Here is an 18,666-nt window from a genome sequence, read left to right as displayed (position 1 = left end):
TTCCCCAAAACACACATGGCAGTCCACATACCATATCATCATACAAAGCACTCACTTTCACATCCTGATTTTTATCAATTCGCTTCACCACCCCTCCCCATCTTCATTAATAAGGTTATGTTATTTAGTTTAATATCATAGTTTTACTTGAAATTTTAGCATTATATGTATTACTGCATGTGTGTACACTAAATTGGTATGCTCAAGACTGAGATGGACTTCAGTTACACCAACAGGAAATAGTCGAGAGAGATTGAGGAGTAAAGAAGCTAGTCATAGAACTGAGGTACCTGATAGCACAATGGAAATTTCAATAAGGTAGTATAGGGGAAAGTATAAAAGTAAAATTGATACAAAACAGGATGATTGTATTGAAGAGACTAGATGACTAGTGTGTGCTAAGTCACTTCAGTTGTATCTGACTATGCATCCCTATGGATTGTAGCCCGCAAGGCCTCCTCTGTCCATGGGGATTCTCCAGGCAAGAATACTGGAGTGGGTTGCCATGCCCTCCTCCAGGGAATTTTCCCCACCCAGGGATCGAACCCATCTCTCTTATGTCTCCTGCATTTGCAAGCAGGTTCTTCACCACTAGTGCCACCTGAGAAGCCCATGCTTGACCTCTAAATACTATACCAGAGTCCCCATGTCTCTCTGCCAATAGTTGAAAGAAAACTGTCATTATGATATATAAAACCACTCCATATTGGTCTTTGAACTCAGCAGTGGCCACAGGACTGGAAAAGGTCAGTTTTCATTCCAATCCCAAAGAAAGGCAATGCCAAAGAATGCTCAAACTACTGCACAATTGCACTCATCTCACAGGCTAGTAAAGTAATGCTCAAAATTCTCCAAGCCACACTTCAGCAATACATGAACTGCGAACTTCCAGATGTTCAAGCTAGTTTTAGAAAAGGCAGAGGAACCAGAAATCAAATTGCCAACATCTGCTGGATCGTTGAGAAAGCAAGCGAGTTCCAGAAAAACATCTATTTCTGCTTTATTGATTATGCCAAAGCCTTTGACTGTGTGGATCACAATAAACTGTGGAAAATTCTGCAAGAGAGGTGAGAATACCAGATCACCTGACCTGACTCTTGAGAAATTTGTATGCAGGTCAGGAAGCAACAGTTAGAACTGGACATGGAACAACAAACTGGTTCCAAATTGGGAAAGGAGTATGTCAAGGCTGTATGTTGTCACCCAGCTTATTTAATTCTATGCAGAGTACGTCATGAGAAATGGTGGGCTGGAAGAAGCACAAGCTGGAATCAAGATTGCTGGGAGAAATAGCAATAACCTCAGATATGCAGATGACACCACCCTTATGGCAGAAAGTGAAGAGGAACTAAAGAGGCTCTTGATGAAAGTGAAAGTGGAGAGTGAAAAAGTTGGCTTACAGCTCAACATTCAGAAAACTAAGATCATGACATCTGGTCCCATCGCTTCATAGCAAATAGATGGGGAAACAGTGGCTGACTTTATTTTGGGGGGCTCCAAAATCCCTGTAGATTGTGACTGCAGCCATGAAATTAAAAGATGCTTACTCCTTGGAAGGAAAGTTATGACCAACCTAGATAGCATATTCAAAAGCAGAGACGTTACTTTGTCAACAAAAGTCCGTCTAGTCAAGGCTATGGTTTTCCCAGTGGTCATGTATGGATGTGAGAGTTGGACTATAAAGAAAGCTGAGTGCAGAAGAATTGATGCTTTTGAAATGTGGTGTTGGAGAAAACTCTTGAGAGTCCCTTGGACTCCAAGGGGATCCAACCAGTCCATTCTAAAGGAGATCAGTCCTGGGTGTTCATTGGAAGGACTGATGTTGAAGCTGAAACTCCAATACCTTGGCCACCTGATGCAAAGGGCTGACTCATTGGAAAAGACCCTGATGCTGGGAGGGATTGGGGGCTGGAGGAGAAGAGGATGACAGAGGATGAGATGGTTGGATGGCATCACCGACTCAATGGACATGAGTTTGGGTAAACTCCGGGAGTTGGTGATGGACAGGGAGGCCTGGCGTGCTGCGGTTCATGGGGTCGCAAAGAGTCAGACACAACTGAGAGTCTGAACCTAACTGAACTGAAGATACCAAGTGAAACTTTAAGATTCATATTTATTTATAAAGTCCCCATCACATCCTTATGTTTAAATAGCTACCATTTTTACTAATCCTCTCTTATTTTTCTGTTTGCACTGTGATAAAATACATTTTCCATTTTAACCAGTTTACATGCACAATTCATTAATAACATTCACATGGCTGTGTAGCCATTCTAACACATTCTAATGAAACTTTAGAATTAAGCTAGATACTAAACAGCTAAATATTTTTTATCAGGTTTAGAGTAGAAGCATTTCTCTGAGATGTATAATCATGAGCTTATCAGAAAATTTCAAGTTGTAAAATTATGTCCCAATCTGCTGGAATTTAGGAAGATAAAACAGAATATGATAAAATGAAATATTATACATTTGAATTTTTTAAACCTGTCTTCATCCCTTATTCAGAAAATATTTATTGGTAATTTCCCATCTGCAGGCACTGTGATAAGTTCACTCATCAGTGAACAAATCAAACAAAAGCTAAAAACAAAACCCTCCTTGCACTGTGTTGAGTTTTGAGCAGCATTCAGACAATCACAAGAGGTATGAATAGCTTATCTAGTATACTAGAAAGAGCACTATGGATAAAAATAAAGAGGTGAGGTGTTGCCCTTTGAACATTACATTGGACATCTTAGTCAAAACACTGTTTATGCTACTTAGTTTCATTTTTTCAAAGTAGTATTTTTTTATTTTATATTGGAGTATAGTTAACAATATTGTGTTTCAGGTGTACAGCAAAGTGATTCAGCTATACATATATATGTATCTATTCTTTCTCGACTTATTTTCCCATTTAGGTTATTACAGAATATTGACCAGAGTTCCCTGTGCTATACAGGTTATCTAAGTATAGCAGTACTTTGGCTAGTATAGTCATTTTAACAATATTGATTCTTCCAACCCAAGAACATGTTGCCTTCCAAGCCAGATCCTTTGGGGGCTACTCTTCCCAGAGACAGACCCCTTGGTTGGAAAGCCTCATGTGAAGCTCAGGACTTTTATTCCTATGGGAGAACTTCTGTGGTATAGTTATTTTCTAGTTTGTGATCACCCACCCAGTAGATCTGAGATTTGATTTTATCATGATTATACTCTTCCTACCATCTCATTGTGGCTTTTTGTCTTTGGATGTAGGTATCTTTTAAAGGTTCCAGAGTGTGTGTGTGTGTTTGTTGATGGTTGTTCAGTTAGTTTTTTTGGTGTTTTCATAAGAATGGGTAAGCACAGATACTTCTACTTGCCATCTGCAAAACAGTCCCATTCTTCATGTTACATCACCAATTTCATCTTTCTCTCAAACATTTATAATACAGTAAGAAATTTTCCTTGGATTTCTTCGTGCTTTGCAGTTTTTATGAGGAAATTTTGAAGAAATTCCTTCAACTCTTGCTTGTGAAAAGAAAAATGACTTATGCCTTCCCACTTCCCCCAGCTCAGTTTTTTGGGTAGCCTTTTGCTATGGCTCCATACCCACAAGATGCTTGCTTCTGTTGTTCATTCTTTTATCTTACATTTGGTTAGGCTGTAATCCCTTTGAGAATCTGATGAGAGTTCTGAACGTCAGTACTTGCCCAGTCACAAGATGCCATGGACACTAGTTATGAAAGTACACCTCTGTCCCAAGGCAGGTTGTCTCATTGGATTTCTGGTGCCTGTAAACACAGTTGACTGAATGTGTACTCTAATCCACTGATACAAAAATGGGTTTTAATCCATAACTATATATTTCTTTCAGTGTTTTCACAAATATCTGTAGGATTCTAATAGACATTATATGGGGAAAAGATTGCACTAGTCAAATATTTTTGGAGGAGAAAAAAAAAAACAGAAAAATAAGTTGAACAGGTTTTTCTGATAAAGTATTTCTCAACTTCTTTAATATGTATTGTGAATCTCAAAGAGGGATCTATTACAAAGTGTATTTCCTGGGCTTATGGCCACAGAGACCCCCGTTTTCTTCTGTATTTCGGGTACAACACTGTAGGAATTATAGATGCATGAACATGTGACACATCCAAGCAGGAGTGAATTGAAAGAGGCAAGTTTAAAATGGGAGTCAATTTGAATAACTAGCTTGAAAGACATCTTTGAAGTGGTATGTTAAATGCTTGTTAAAATGAATTTCCGTGATCTCCATTTCAGTTGGTTTTGTAGCTCTCAGATCCGTCTATAAATTCAGACTGCTGCTGGTGCCAAAAGTCAAGTTAGAACCTAAGTCATAGAAATAAACGCTAATAAAATAAGCATCAACTTTTATGTGCCATGTATTATTTAAGCAGAGTAGGCCAGATCTTGCTTCCCTCTGAGATGTTTTGTTTTATTTTAAGAGTGCAAAAGCAGAACTCGAAAGGCTGCGGCTTGGTGCAAAGCGTGACCAAGGTGGAGATGGCACCTTAAAGGAGAAAGCCTCCATCGTGGCCCAGTGCCTGGAGCACAAGGACGAGAAACTTCGAAATCGAACCAGAAAACACCGGAGTTTCAACTGTCTGGAGGACACAGAGGCTGAGGTATTTCCAGGGCGACAGAAAGGCCATAAAGGCCTAAAGACACTGAGGAAGACCGAGGACAGGAATGGCAAAGATACTTTGGACTGCAATAATAAGTTACCACCAAAGGTCATAGAAGAGCTTAGCGTGGTTCTCCAGCGATCAAGAACGCTTCCAAAAGAGTTACAGGATGAGCAGGTGGTGCAGAAGGAAATAAAATGACTTGTCCTACAAATTATTTTTTTAAATATTGTGTACAGTGTCTGAAACCAAACTGTATTTTATGCTGGGAGAGATGTGTTTAGCTATCCTTAACCATTTAAAGAGCATTTTAAACTATTAATATGTATGTATATATGTGACAAGTGTTAGGATTCACTGTGTTGTGGTCTGAACAAAGCTTGTACAGTTCAAAATGTTAACCTTGCGTAGGAAGGCATTGGGTTACTCTGGGTGGCCAACCTTTTGAAGTACAGTTGACCCCTGAACAACATGGGGCAGGGGTTAGTGTGTTAATCTGTGTATAATTTAGAGTCAGCCCCCGTATCTGAAATTCCTCTGCATTTGTAGGTTCAACTGATTGTGGATCATGTAGTGCTGTAGGATTCACTTTTTAAAAATATCCACATATAAGTGGACCCACGCAGTTTTAAACCCACATTGATCAAGGGTCAACTGTAGGTGTCTGTTAAGTCGTGTAAATTTATGAACAGAAATTGCAAACTGTACTGTATTGTATAAAATGCTGTATGTAAATGAAGCCTATGAAACTATATGTAACACATTTTGCACTTTGAGAAACCTTGTATATAAAGTTATCATATGTTTTTAGGTTTACATAGGGTCCAACCTTAGGGAAAAGAAAGGAAAGTAAGTTGGAAAGGGGGAGGATTTATTTTAGTGGCTGCCTATCAAACAACACTGAGGTTTTAAAAAGAGGCAAAGAATTAACACATGTCCTGAAAGCCAAGGAGGTCAGGTTGAGATTCATTCTAGTTTACTGTTGACCAGACCTTGTTCATGAGAAACTGCTTGTTAAGAAAATAATCTAGTGACTTAAGTGTTTCCCAAGATTAGTATTCAGCCAGCACACATGAATAAGGGCACTGGCCACTGTTCCCATGGTGTCAGTGGACCAAGCGCAGTACCAACCCATTCACTACACTTGAGTTCTTTGCAGGTGGCTGCTGAGAGGACTCTTACCCTGCATTGAAGAGATCATGTATACCGGACCTGGCATGGATGCCACTTGCACTGTTGCTGTATACGAGCAAATTTTGTGACTTCCTTACTGTCATTCCAGTATGAGCAACAGTCATCATCACAGGGTTTTATTGTTTTTTTTTTTTATTACTGTTTTACTTTGTATATTCATTGTATGTTCATTTCTGAAGTAATATTGAGTCACAATTTACTGAAACTGTACAACATATGGCCATCTGGGGGTAGGAATTAGATTAACTACTATTCTTTGGGGAGCTACTAGTTCCCTTTCAACCTTTTTTTTTTTTCTTTTTAGTAAAGCAGGAATCTTCTTCCTGTGCCTAATAAATAATGACAGAGCCCTCTATTTTTAATTCCACATAAAGACCAGCTACTAGTTTGGTTGTTTTCTCAAACAATACCATCTAAATTATAGTTGACAGGGGTAGCACTTTTCATCAGTTTCTTTAGAATTGTATTAGGTCTGGTGAGTTTTGATCAAAATTATTTTACTAGTAGGTAGCCAAGCTTTATTCCTACCATTTCCTACCCCCCACCTGTTTTTCAGGTGTCTTATCAGAATTTATATCAGTATACAAAGGCCCATACTTTTTTCAGTCCAATCATAGTGCAGTAATATGCTGTTAAATGCTATGAATTTCTTCATTACAAAATACTGATCTCTTATACCTGGTTGTGATAAAATAGTTTACAAAGGATATGTGATATTTATTCTTTAAATCCACATAGATTGGAATTTTCTTTTTAAGAGAGAAACTGCTGGTCAGTTTATGAAATAGGTGGCACTGCTGGGGAGCCTTCATAGCTATAAAGCAAGAATCATGGTGTTTAGGAAAAAAAAAAAACTAAAACTATTATTTTTAGTAAATGATAATATTTATGTTTTATGAAATAAGGGGACATGAAAATTATGCTGGACAATGGAACAGTATCTGGATTTTTTTTTTTTACCTGCCTTATTTGAATACTTTTGAAACTTGAGCTTAAAATCTAATAACTTCTATTTCCCTTCCTGTACAACTGTCTCCATTTTTCAAGTGTAAGATAAGGGCTAATGATGACATCTCATATATTTTAAGTAAAAATTAAAATTGTTTTCCAAGTCCACCTGAATGTGACTGTTTTTTCAAATTAACCACCTTCATCTTTTGAAAATAAATAAATAGATTGCATTTGAAAAAAGTTTCAATATATACTTCAAACTAGCTGTTAGTTTTTTAACATGTCAGTATGAATACTGTTCTCTTTTAAATGATGACTATATGCAGACATGAAGAAACAAATTGATGGTACTCTCTCATTTCTGTTGCAATAAAGTTAATAAAATTAAGCAAAAGTAATTGAAGCAAAAATATGATGTCCATATAACTATATTATCTGCTAATTTATATTTGATAATTTTAATGCTAAAATATACAAACTGTATTGTGAAAGGAATATTTTTGAAAATTCACCGAATTTATTTGGATAGACTGTAGTATCCAGGTATTTGCACATTTCTCACACTTCTAATAATTACTTTGAGGAGATGATGAAAGCTTACAGTATCTCATCAAAATTTGCACCAAAACTTTCATATTATTTGCTCAACAAAAGACAAAATTAGCTTAATGTGAACAATATCTTGTTATGTGTACAATCATCACATTTATTTCTAATCATCTGAAAACAGCACAGAAATGAATATTGTCAGTAACTGAAATTTATCTGCTTCACATCCCTTAGTTATTATTTTTAAAAATTTTTTGTTGAAAATGTTGTAAATTATTTTGTATATACCTATCTTCTCTTCCATGGCTACTAATATATAATGTAAAGTTTTTAATAACTCATATCTGTATAGATTTGAGACATTTTTGTGAATTACTGGATTAAAGTTTAGAATCTAAATGTTCTCATCTGAGAAGTGGGAATAACCAATCTTGTGGGCTTTTTGTGATGACTTATATATAGTTGACCCTTGAACAACACAGGTTTGAACTGTGCAAGTTCACTTATACATGAATTTCTTTCAGCAGTAAATAATATAGTACTACATGATCTACTGTTGATTGATTTCACAGACAGGGGGAGCAACTAAGTTATGTACAGATTTTCAACTGGGTAGGGGTCAGCATCCCTATCCCCCACATTGCTCAAGGGAATGAACTACACAATCCACTTTTTTGTGTATGTTTTCAATAAATATTCAGTAGGCCCTTGGTAATCACACATTCCACATTAGCAAATTCAGCCCACTGTGGACTGCAAACTTAACATGCTATTAATAATTGGCTAAATCTACAGATATTTACCCGTGAGGATGAAAAGCTGACTATGGGTATCCTGATTTTAGTATACATAGCAGAAATGCCAAGAAGGCAAAATGGTTGTCTGAGGAGGTCTTACAAAATAGCTGAGAAAAGAAGTGGAAGTCAAGGAAGAAAGGGAAAGATACACCCAACTGAATGCAGAGTTCCAGAGAATAGCAAGAAGAGATATGAAAACCTTCTTATGTGAAATAAAGGCATAAAGGAAAACAATAGAATAGGAAAGACTAGAGATCTCTTCAAGAAAAGTAGAGATACCAAGGGAATATTTCATGCAAAGATGGGCACAATAAAGGACAGAAATGCTATGGACCTAACAGAAGCAGAAGAGATTAAGAAGAGGTGGCAAGAATACACAGAAGAACTATACAAAAAAGATCTTCATGATCCAGATAACCACAATGGTGTAATCACTCACCTAGAGCCAGACATCCTGGAATGTGAAGTCAATTGGGCCTTAGGAAGCATCACTACTAACAAAGCTAGTGGAAGTAATGAAATTCCAGCTGAACAATTTCAAATCCTAAAAAATGATGCTGTTAAAGTGCTACACTCAATATGCCAGCAAATTTGAAAATCTCAGCGGTGGCCACAGGACTGGAAAAGGTCAGTTTTCATTCCAATGCCAAAGAAAAGTGAAAGTAAAGTCGCTCAGTCGTGTCCAACTCTTTGGGACCCCATGGACTGTAGCTTATCAGGCTCCTCCATCCATGGGATTTTCCAGGCAAGAGTGCTGGAGTGGATTGCCATTTCCTTCTCCAAGGGATCTTCCCAATCCAGGAATTGAACGCGAGTCTACTGCATTGCAGGCAGACGCTTTACCATCTGAGCCACCAGGGAAGCTCAGAAAGAAAAACTTTCCCAAAGAAAGGCAATGCCAAAGAATGTTCAAACTAACACACAATTGCACTCACCTCAAATGCTAGCAAAGTACTGCTCAAAATACTCCAAGCGAGGCTTCAACAATACATGAACTGAGAACTTCCAGGTGTTCAAGCTGGATTTAGAAAAGGCAGAGGAACCAGAGATCAAATTGCCAACATCCATTGGATCATAGAAAAAGCTAGAGTTCCAGAAAAACATCTGCGTTATTGACTATGCCAAAGCCTTTGACTGTGTGGATCACAATAAACTGTGGAAATTCAAGAAATGGCAATACCAGAGAAACATACCTGCTGCCTGACAAATCTGTATGCAGGTCAAGAAGTAACAGAACTGGACATGGAACAACAGACTGGTTCCAAATTGGGAATGAAGTACATCAAGGCTGTATATTGTCACCCTGCTTATTTAACTTATATCCAGAGTACATCATTAGGAATGCAGGACTGGATGAAGAACAAGCGGAAATCAAGATTGCTGGGAGAAATATAAATAACCTCAGATATGCAGATGACACCACCCTTATGGCAGAAAGTGAAGAGGAACTGAAGAGCCTCTTGATGAAAGTGAAAAAGGAGAGTGAAAAAGCTGGCTTAAAACTCAACATTCAAAACACTAAAATCATGGCATCCGGTCCCATCAATTCATGGCAAATAGGTGGGGAAACAATGTAAACAGTGACAGACTTCATTTTCTTGGGCTCCAAAATTACTGCAGATGTTGACTGCAGCCAGAAAATTAAAAGACACTTGCTCCTTGGAAGAAAAGTTATGACCAACCTAGACAGCATATTAAAAAGCAGAGACATTACTTTGCCAACAAAGGTTGGCCTCGTCAAGGCTATGTTTTTTGCAGTAGTCATGTATGGATGTGAGAGTTGAACCATAAAGAAAGCTGAGTGCTGCGGAATTGATGCTTTTGATCTGTGGTATTGGAGAAAACTCTTGAGAGTCCCTTGGACTGTAAGGAGATCCAACCAGTCCATCCTAAAGAAAACCAGTCCTGAATATTCATTGGAAGGACTGATGCAGAAGCCAAAGCTTCTTTGGCCACCTGATGCAAAGAAATGACTCTTTGGAAAAGACCCTGATGCTGTGAAGGATTGAAAGAAGGAGGAGAAGGGGATGACAGAAGGTGAGATGGTTGGATGGCATCACTGACTTGATGGACATGAGTTTGAGCAAGCTCCAGGAGTTGGTGATGGACAGGGATGCCTGGCATGCTGCAGTCCATGGGGTCGCAAAGAGTTGGGCACTATTATGCGACTGAACTGATGCTGAAGCTGAAACTCCAATACCTCCAAACTCCAATACCTCAGCCACCTGATGTGAAGAACCAACTCATCAGAAAATTCCCCAATGCTGGGAAAGATGAGGGCAGGAGAATGCTGACAGAGCATGAATTGGTTAGATGGCATCACTTCTCAATGGACATGAGTTTGAACAAACTCCAGGAGATAGTATAGGACAGGGAAGCCTGACATGCTGTAGTCATGTGGTCACAAACAGTAGAACACAACTTAGTGATTGAACAATAACATAAGCATGGACAAGGGATTATGATGATAAGAAAGTAGTTGTACTCTTAACCTCTCCCTGACAGAAAATGTCTTGGAACCCTTTCCTAACAGTTATACACCATCTAGGGATGCATCTGAATAAATACAGAACAATTAGGCAACGACTTTCCTCTTTTGAGGAAAGACTTACCACCTAACAACTATTGAGATCATCCATGCACTGCAATAACCAATAACCTCAGTGGTTGACACACTTATCTTCCCAAGCCCACACTATGCTGTTGCCATTGCATTGAAAGGCTAAGAAGTGAGTTCCCACTTCAGAAACATAAAAATTTCCATTCCAAAAATAGAGATGACTGGTGACAACACTCAAAGCTCTCAACAAACACCAAAACCTGGGACTTTCAGCTCATTTCTGTTGAATCCCTTTCGTTTATTAAATCCTAGCAACATAAGGCAACACGTTGTTCAACAGTTCACTTAAGACTATTCTAAATGTTGGATCCTTTATCAGGTTCCTCATAGCTCCCATAGTGGAGTGTTCATGGCTCTTGTTCCTACAAGTGCTGCCTATAACAAAAAGCAAATGGCATAAATGACCCTGGTTCCAATTCAGTAATCTGTTCCTTCACATACTTTCTACAGATGCTTACCCCCAATGAAAGCATTTTTATGTTTTTTTTTTTTTAATTGAAAATGGTTTGGAACCTATTGGAAGTAACCAAGATGCCTGAGTAAATTTGTATTGATCCTAATATTTCTAGTTATTTTCTGCCCAACTGCTCAACTACCTAATAAAGAGACTAGGAATCCTTTAGTGAGGATTTATTCTTTGGCAGATGAACTTAACTTTTGCCTCCAAGGAATTTGTCTGGTTTGTGTTTTTTATGCATTATTCTAACTATGGGTTTCCGTGGTGGCTCAGACAGTACAGAATCCACCTGCAATGCAGGAGACCTGGGTTCAATCCCAGGGTTGGGAAGATTCCCTGGAGGAGGGCATGGCAGCCCACTCCAGTATTCTTGCCTGGAGAATCCACATGGACAGAGGAAACTGGCAGGCTACAGTCCATGTGGTCACAAAGAGTCAGACACAACTAAGTGACTAAGCACACACACACAGCACATTCTAACTATAGACCAATTCTTTTCTTTGCATGAAACAGAATTGTGAAATTACACAAGTAAATGGAATAGAACAGTAATCGGTAATCTTCCAAATGCATATAATTACCCAGTTGAATAATGAAATTAGACATCTAACTAGTAGTTTAGAACAAGGTAGAAATAACATATTTGACATGCTAAATCAAATTTATAAAGATGTGATTATGATTATAGATATTTTATAAAACATAATGACCTCTTTTACTTCACCTCATGAAAGACAGTGTATACACAAAGCCAAAGAATTCTATATACTCATTCCAGATAAATCAGATCTTAACAGATTCTACAATCATATTACAAAATTATCAGAGCTGAGGCTTCTTCCTAAGATTTTAGTGGAATAATAAACCTAATTTACTGGCGGATATTGTACTCATGTCTACAGAGGAATTCAAACACTTTTTAAATATTTTGAATGAGCTCTTACACAATTAATACAATTTAAATACCAGAAACATTTAAATCATTTCTGTCAGTTGACTGTTCAAATGACAAAATCAACACAAGGAGTTATTGTATATTTTAAAAGGTAACCTGCCAATCAGTTAAAGTCATTAAACCTGAATACTAAATTCCTGGTGATATACATTTTAAAATACTACTGCAAAACAAACTCCTGTCCTCATCTGCAATCAGCAATCATTATAAAATGTCCTATAAGTAGCCTGCAGGCCCGAAATCCCTCAGGGATTTCCCATTTTGCTGCAGGACAGTGCTTAATAAATATTTCTTGAGTGACTGCATGAATAAGAGCAGTCATCAGCTTTACACTTAGTGAAAATTACTTCCAGATTTTGATAAATGTTTAACAGTTTGTGGTAATCGTGTAATGTTTTTTGGTTAGTGTTATTCTGCCTATTCAGTTGTTTATTTTGCCTTTTTGCTGGCTTTTTCCCCTCCGTTTGTTAATGGTGTTTAAATAGAAAATTGGGAAAGTCTCTTCCACTTGTTCTACATAAATGTCATTTTATACTGGAAGTCTAGATCTGGTCTCAATTTTGATTAAAATTCACTTCTCAGCTTGGTTTCTAAAGATATATATCCTTATAAATTGTTATTGTACTTCTGCAACAGATTAAAATTTAATGTCTTTAACTTAAATGTCCCACTTAATAGAAATTCAATTGCTTTTCTACTTACAAATTATAATAGAAAAAATTTGACCCTGAAATATAGTTGCTAATTTTTCCAGTTTTTAGAATAATAGAGCAATAACTGATTATCAAATGCCAATGGTTTATATTCATAAACAGTTACCTGAGCTAGGCCTTTCTGTTCCAGACAAAGAGAATTTGGAGATATAAAAAGGTTATTGCTAAACCTACTGCAGATGAATAATCCAGTTGCTGCTCTGATGTTTCTGGGGATTAAAACCCCTTAGTAAATTAAAGCTTGCACATTTCATCAGTACAGTCATGTATTGAGCATTTACCAAGTACAAAGCATTAGTTAAGGATATATAACTTGCAAGATTTTTTTCATAAAACACAAGGTGATAAATTTAAAATATTTAGCATTTTGCTAGTCACATTCCCAAACACCAATATTTAGGAAACATTAGTTTCCACTTTATTCATTCTGTTGTATTCACTTGTTTTATTCCACTTAACAATGATTTATGATATCTACTCTATGGCTGGTATTGAGCTAGTTAGCAATCCCATAATTGGATCTAAATTTGTAAGATAATCAACCACGTGAAGAACAAGAAATGGGACCAGGGTTCATCCACAATGCTGATAGCTCTCTAGCTCTCTGAAATTTGATGGAAGTTGCCTGATGCTCCACTCCACCTCCAAGTAAACCCAAACTCTCGTCAAAGAAACTGTTTTTCACTTTAAGAATTTTTCAAGTTTTACTCAATTATTCGAAAGGTGTGTAAATATTTTATAAGTACAATTTGAAATATTTTTATATTTTTATTTTAATTAGAGAGATATTGTTAATGTCTTTGGTAAATGAAACATCAGCTAGTTGAATGTATGGTAGTACCTTTTTAATTGGCACTCACTTTTAGAAGTATACAGCATTGTGGTGGAAAAACATCATATGTGAAGTAGGCCCCCTTCATGGATCACAGCCTGTCATGGCAATGGGGCTTACATAACTCAATGAAGCATTGCCATGCAGGGCCACTCAAAACAGACAGGTAACAGTGAAGAGTTCTGACAAAATCTGGTCCACTGGAGGAAGAAATGGCAACCTACTCCAGTATTCTTGTTTAGAGATCCCATGGAAAGTATGAAAAGGCAAAAAGATATAACACCAGAAGATGAGCCCCACAGGTCCTCAGGTATCCAGGGGAAGAGCAAAAGGCAATTACTAATATCTCCAGAAAGAAAGAAGCTGGGCCAGAGCAGAAATGATGCTATATTGTGTGTGTATCTGGTGGTTAAAGTCTGATGCTGTAAGAACAATACTGCATAGGATCCCAGAATGTCAGGTCCAAGAATCAAGGTAAACTGGATGTGGTCAGAGATGGCAAGAGTGAACATCAACATCATAGGAATCAGTGAAATAAAATGGATGGGGATGGGTGATTTTAATTTAGATGACCATTATATCTACTACTATGGGCAAGGATCCCTTAGAAGAAATGGAGTAGCCTTCATAGTCAACAAATTGCCAAGAAAATGCACTGGTCATAACAAACACCCTCTTCCAACAACACAAGAGAAGACTCTATACATGGACATCACCAGATGGTCAACACCGAAATCAGATTGATTATATTCTTTGCAGCCAAAGATGGAGAAGCTCTATACAGTAAGCAAAAACAAGACCAGGAGCTGACTGTGGCTCAGACGATGAACTCCTTATTGCCAAATTCAGACTTAAATTGAAGAAAGTAGGGAAAACCACTAGACCATTCAGGTATGACCTAAATCAAATCCCTTATGATTATACAGTGGAAGTGAGAAATAGATTTAAGGGCCTAGATCTGATAGATAGAGTGCCTGATGAACTATGGAATGAGGTTCGTGACATTGTACAGGAGAAAGGAATCAAGACCATCCCCATGGAAAAGAAATGCAAAAAAAGCAAAATGACTGTCTGGGCAGGCCATACAAATAGCTCCGAAAAGAATAGAAGTGAAAAGCAAAGGAGAAAAGGAAAGATATAAACATCTGAATGCAGAGTTCCAAAGAATAGCAGAAAGAGATAAGAAAGCCTTCTTCAGCAATCAATGCAAAGAAATAGAGGAAAACAACAGAATGGGAAAGACTAGAGATCTCTTCAAGAAAATCAGAGATACCAAAGGAACATTTCATGCAAAGATGGGCTCAATAAGGACAGAAATGGTATGGACCTAACAGAAGCAGAAGATATTAAGAAGAGATGGCAAGAATACACAGAAGAACTGTACAAAAAAGGTCTTCATGACCCAGATAATCATGATGGTGTGATCACTGACCTACAGCCAGACATCCTGGAATGTGAAGTCAAGTGGGCCTTAGAAAGCATCACTTCGAACAAAGCTAGTGGAGGTGATAGAATTCCAGTTGAGCTATTCCAAATCCTGAAAGATGAAGCTGTGAAAGTGCTGCACTCAATATGTAAGCAAATTTGGAAAACTCAGCAGTGGCCACAGGACTGGAAAAGGTCAGTTCTCATTCCAATCCCAAAGAAAGGAATGCCAAAGAATGCTCAAACTACCGCACAATTGCACTTATCTCACACGCTAGTAAAGTAATGCTCAAAATTCTCCAAGCCAGGCTTCAGCAATATGTGAACCATGAACTTCCTGATGTTCAAGCTGGTTTTAGAAAAGGAAGAAGAATCAGAGATCAAATTGCCAACATCTGCTGGATCATGGAAAAAGCAAGAGAGTTCCAAAAAAACATCTATTTCTGCTTTATTGACTATGCCAAAGTCTTTGACTGTGTGGATCACAATAAGCTGTGGAAAATTCTGAAAGAGATGGGAATACCAGACCACCTGATCTGCCTCTTGAGAAATTTGTATGCAGGTCAGGAAGCAACAGTTAGAACCAGACATGGAACAACAGACTGATTCCAAATAGGAAAAGGAGTTCGTCAAGGCTGTATATTGTCACCCTGTTTATTTAACTTACATGCAGAGTACATCATGAGAAACGCTGGACTGGAAGAAACAGCTGGAATCAAGATTGCCAGGAGAAATATCAATAAGCTCAGATATGCAGATGACACCACCCTTATGGCAGAAGGTGAAGAGGAACTAAAAAGCCTCTTGATGAAAGTGAAAGTGGAGAGTGAAATAGTTGGCTTAAAGCTCAACATTCAGAAAACGAAGATCATGGCATCTAGTCCCATCACTTCATGGGAAATAGATGGGGAAACAGTGGAAACAGTGTCAGACTTTATTTTTCTGGGCTCCAAAATCACTGCAGATGGTGACTGCAGCCATGAAATTAAAAGACGCTTACTCCTTGGAAGGAAAGTTCTGGCCAACCTAGACAGCATATTCAAAAGCAGAGACATTACTTTGCCAACAAAGGTCCATCTAGTCAAGGCTATGGTTTTTCCTGTGGTCATGTATGGATGTGAGAGTTGGACTGTGAAGAAGGCTGAGCACTGAAGAATTGATGCCTTTGAACTGTGGTGTTGGAGAAGACTCTTGAGAGTCCCTTGGACTGCGAGGAGGTCCAACCAGTCCATTCTGAAGGAGATCAGCCCTGGGATTTCTTTGGAAGGAATGATGCTAAAGCTGAAACTCCAGTACTTTGGCCACCTCATGCGAAGAGTTGACTCATTGGAAAAGACTCTGATGCTGGGAGGGATTGGGGGCAAGAGGAGAAGGCGACGACAGAGGATGAGATGGCTGGATGGCATCACTGACTCGATGGACGTGAGTCTGAGTGAACTCCGGGAGTTGGTGATGGACAGGGACGCCTGGCGTGCTGTGATTAATGGGGTCGCAAAGAATCGGACACGACTGAGTGACTGATCTGATCTGATCTGATCATAGTCAATAGAAGAGTCCAAAATGCAGTACGTGGATGCAACCTAAAAACAACTGAATGATCTCAGTTCATTTCTAAGGCAAAATGTTTAACATCACAGTAAAACAAGTCTATGCCCCAATCTATGAAGCTGAAGTTCCAATATTTGGCCACGTGACATGAAGATTCAACTCACTGGAAAAGACCCTGATGCTGGGAAAGATCCAAGGCAGGAAGAGAAGGGGATTACAGAGAATGAAATGATTGGATGGCATCACCAACTCAATGGACATGAAGTTGAGCAAGCTCCAGGATATGGTGAAGGACAGGGAAGCCTGGTGTACCGCAGTTCATGGGGTCATAGAGAGTCAGAAACAACTTAGTAACTGAATAACAATGCCCCAACCACTGATGCCAAAGAAGCTGAAATTGAATGGGTCTGTAAAGATCTACAACATCTTCTAGAACTAACACCAAATAAATAAATAAATAAAAAGTTGTCCTTTTGATCATAGGGGATTGAAATATAAAAGGTAGAAGTTAAGAAATACCACAAATAACAGGCAAGACTGGCCTTGGAGTACAAAATAATGCAGGGCAAGGGCTAATGGAGTTTCTCGTATTGGTCATAGCAAATACCCTTTTCCAAACATCCAAGAGATGACTCTCCACATGGCCATCACCAGGCGGTCAATACCGAAACCAGATATTCTTTGCAGCCAAAGATGGAAAAGCTCTATACAGTCAGCAAAAGTAAGACCTAGAGCTGACTATGGCTCAGATCATGAGCTCCTTATTGCAAAATTCAGGCTTAAATTGAAGAAAATAGGGAAAACAACTAGGTCATTCAGGTATGACCTAAATCAAAACCCTTAAGATTATATAGTGGAGGGGCAAATATGTTTAAGGGGTTAGATCTGAAAGACAGAGTGCCTGAAGAACAATGAACAGAGATCCTAACACTGTACAGGAGGCAGTGACCAAAACCGTTCCAAAGAAAGAGAATGCAAAAACCAAAGTGATTGCTGGGCATACACACTGAGGAAAACAGAATTGAAAGAGACATGTGTACCCCAATGTTCATCGCAGCACTGTTTATAATAGCCAGGACATGGAAGCAACCTAGATGTCCATCAGCAAATGAATGGATAAGAAAGCTATGGTACATATACACAATGGAGTATTACTCAGCCATTAAAAAGAATACATTTGAATCAGTTCTAATGAGGTGGATGAAACTGGAGCCTATTATACAGAGTGAAGTAAGCCAGAAAGAAAAACACCAATACAGTATACTAATACAGCATATTACAATACATATATACAATACAGCATATATATGGAATTTAGAAATATGGTAACAATAACCCTGTATATGAGACAGCAAGAGACACTGATGTATAGAACAGTCTTTTGGACTCTGTGGGAGAGGGAGAGGGTGGGATGATTTGGGAGAATGGAATTGAAATATGTATAATATCATATATGAAGTGAGTCACCAGTCCAGGTTCGATGCACGATACTGGATGCTTGGGGCTGGTGCACTGGGACGATCCAGAGGGATGGTATGGGGAGGGAGGAGGGAGGAGGATTCAGGATGGGGAACACATGTATACCTGTGGCAGATTTTTTTGATATATAGCAAAACCAACACAATATTGTAAAGTTAAATAAAATAAAATTTAAAAAAAAAACAAAGTGATGTCTGAGGAGGCTTTACAAATAGCTGTAGAAAGAAGAGACGTGAAAGGCAAGGGAGACTGAAAAAAATATACCCACCTGAATGCAGAGTTCCAGAGAATAGCAAGGAGAGGTAAGGAAGCCCTTTTAAATGAACAATGCAAAGAAATAGAGGAAAACAATAGAATGGGAAAGACTAGAGAGTTTTCAACAAAATAAGAGATACCAAGGAAACATTTCATGCAAAGATGGGCATGATAAAGGACAGAAATGGTAAGGACTGAACAGAAGCAAAAGAGATTTAGAAGAGGTGTCAAAAATACACAGAAGAAATATGCATAAAAGTTCTTAATGACCTGGATAA

General features: G+C 38.2%; 1 protein-coding gene across 3 annotated transcripts in view; it reads left to right on the top strand.

The window, feature by feature from the left end:
* The window catches only part of ARAP2 (ArfGAP with RhoGAP domain, ankyrin repeat and PH domain 2), a 193,571-nt gene extending 186,648 nt beyond the window's left edge, over positions 1-6,923 (top strand). For all 3 annotated transcript variants that reach the window (XM_061419874.1, XM_061419875.1, XM_061419873.1), the window contains one exon: positions 4,434-6,923. In XM_061419874.1, coding sequence (XP_061275858.1) covers positions 4,434-4,814 — 381 coding nt within the window. In that variant the 3' untranslated portion in view covers positions 4,815-6,923. The remainder of the gene's footprint in view (positions 1-4,433) is intronic.
* Positions 6,924-18,666: the final 11,743 nt, after the last annotated feature.

The sequence above is a fragment of the Bos javanicus genome, chromosome 6 (genome assembly GCF_032452875.1).
Source record: "Bos javanicus breed banteng chromosome 6, ARS-OSU_banteng_1.0, whole genome shotgun sequence".
In the NCBI taxonomy this organism is placed as follows: domain Eukaryota; kingdom Metazoa; phylum Chordata; class Mammalia; order Artiodactyla; family Bovidae; genus Bos; species Bos javanicus.
Note: the sequence above shows the minus strand (reverse complement) of the source record. Positions and strands in the feature narration are given on the sequence as shown.